General features: G+C 36.5%; 1 protein-coding gene across 1 annotated transcript in view; it reads right to left on the reverse strand.

Moving 5' to 3' along the window:
• Positions 1-1,815, reverse strand: part of LOC125504582 (trypsin-1-like) — a 3,250-nt gene extending 1,435 nt beyond the window's left edge. The window contains exon 1 of the mRNA XM_048666791.1: positions 1,761-1,815. Coding sequence (XP_048522748.1) covers positions 1,761-1,815 — 55 coding nt within the window. The remainder of the gene's footprint in view (positions 1-1,760) is intronic.
• Between the last annotated feature and the right edge of the window lie 384 nt (positions 1,816-2,199).

A 2,199-nucleotide genomic window follows, 5' to 3' on the forward strand; every position in this document is an offset into this window, starting at 1 on the left:
AACAATAAAAAACGATTAAAAAAATACTTTTAAGTATAGCGCCAGTTTTGATGGGTTGGAATAGCAAACGATCACTCAGCTTCTCGTGTGGTTGATTTTTGTCTTTCTTGAGCCGATTTTCACGTTGACGAAACGGCAGCAAATTTAAAAGGTATCTCTATTCAGGCATAAATATTTAAGCGGGGTTCATAACAGTTCGGCATGTCCCAGGCGAGCGCCGCCATGTTGCGCTTGATGGCCGAATGATGATTGTTTGATGAATATTTGATGAGTTGTGAAGCGCGTAATGGCGCCCGCCCTCAAATCACTGTTTATGAGCGCCCGTAATATTCCGATGTTTTATGGATGCGTCCCGTTATCTTCTGCGAGCCAATTTGCACTAGAATGAGACCACTGAAATATGTTATCATGGGCTGAATAAAAAATAACTGCATCACAACGGATCGCAATTTCACACATGCGATGGCTTAAACGATGTCAGCAGGAGAAAGCTAAAGGACTCTACAAGAATTTCTTCAGTGCTGATGATTCTTAATCTAATGCTTGTTTTTCATTCCGGAGGAACCGTGTATGATCATATGCAGGGACCCGGACCCGAACCGACCTGGACCCAAAACCGGAACGGAACAGGTGTTTTTTGAACTGGAACCGGAACGGAACTCATATTTGATATTAAGACACTGTTAGGTGCTGAACCGCAACCGAAATATTTTATTTCGGTTTTTTCGGTGTTTTTTTCGGTTCTGCTTGTAACGTTTGAAAGAAATTACTGTACATTTTACAGGAAAATTAAAAATAATCCTTGCTAGGACATTTTTGGACCCTCGGTATAAGGTAGTTTTAGACTACAATCAAGTAGAAAGAGCAAAAGCACATTTAAAGTCGTTATGGACTAAACTGTTATTCTTCAAAGAGTGCAATTCTTCTAGTTCTAAATATGATTTTGACCGACACGATAGGGAAACTGAATCATCTAATTCACCAAGCGATGAAATGGAACTCTTTTTGAGACATAAAGATTCACAGCAAAAATTTTTAAAAGAAATTAATCAGCACGAATTTTCTTCACAAGGATCATTTGTAGCCCTTAACAAAATTGAAAATATTTTAAATTCCTATAAAGTGGAACAAAGCCGCATACGCTTAGGGAAAAATTAAACAATTTTTGATTTCTGGAAGAAAAAGAAAGAGCTTAATCCCGAGTAATACATGCTTGTTCAAGTATTATTAAGCGTACCGGCAACTCAAGTTAGTGTTGAGAGGTTATTCTCAGGACTCAAATTTTTGTTGCCGCCTTCAAGGTCAAATATTAAAGAAAAAAATTTTAGAGGAACAATTATTTGTGAGGACCAACCGACTTTTCAATCGAAAAGAACAAACACCGCACGTTTATACACTATTTTTAAATTCTTGAAGAAAAGTTGAATTATTTTAGTTTCTCGAACCAACAAAGAAACATTTGAAATTGAAATGTTGGACAAAAGCAACTCCTCAAAAGATGGTGAAAACATGAACCAGGAAGAACAATGTTTAAACGGAAATAAGAGTGAAAGAAGAGGAATTGAGGAAGTTGTGGACCTTAATGAAAACGGAAAGACGAGAAAAGAGCTAAAGTCAGAAAGTTAATTGACAAATTACTTTTCAAAAATACAACGATTAAATTGATTTTTGTATGGAAGTCTTTATTGCAATGTTGTTTCATTTAATGTTACCTGAATTTCAATCCTTGTGTGGGGTTGCTAGTCTTCCTACACTCCTACCTCCTACCATGCAACCAGCCGAAGTACCGTATGAAGCAGTGGATAGTTTACGCATCTTTTATCTTTTATAATACGAGCATGAAAAAAGATAGTGAGATTTCTAATTAGAGTATATATCAATTTTGGAACCGAAATAAACCGAAAAAAACCGGAACCGGAACGGAACCGAATTGGAAATTATTTTCTAAACCGGAACAGTAACGGAACCGAAATTTTAAATTTTGCCTTAGGCCGAAACCGGAACGGAACAATTATTTCGTTTCGGTCCGGGTCCTTGATCATATGGTTTTTGTGACTGATTTTTCTACTATGGCGCTCAGAGGAGCACAATGTAATGTACAATTTTTAAAAAAGACAGAATTTCCTCACGTCTTTTATTACAGATTGATAAATAGTGCTCCCATTTCGCAATAAGAACGAATTATTTATCAAAAAATAA

This window comes from Dendroctonus ponderosae, unplaced genomic scaffold, assembly GCF_020466585.1.
Source record: "Dendroctonus ponderosae isolate FM_Combo_2020 unplaced genomic scaffold, Dpon_F_20191213v2 Dpon_F_20191213_5, whole genome shotgun sequence".
NCBI classification, from domain to species: domain Eukaryota; kingdom Metazoa; phylum Arthropoda; class Insecta; order Coleoptera; family Curculionidae; genus Dendroctonus; species Dendroctonus ponderosae.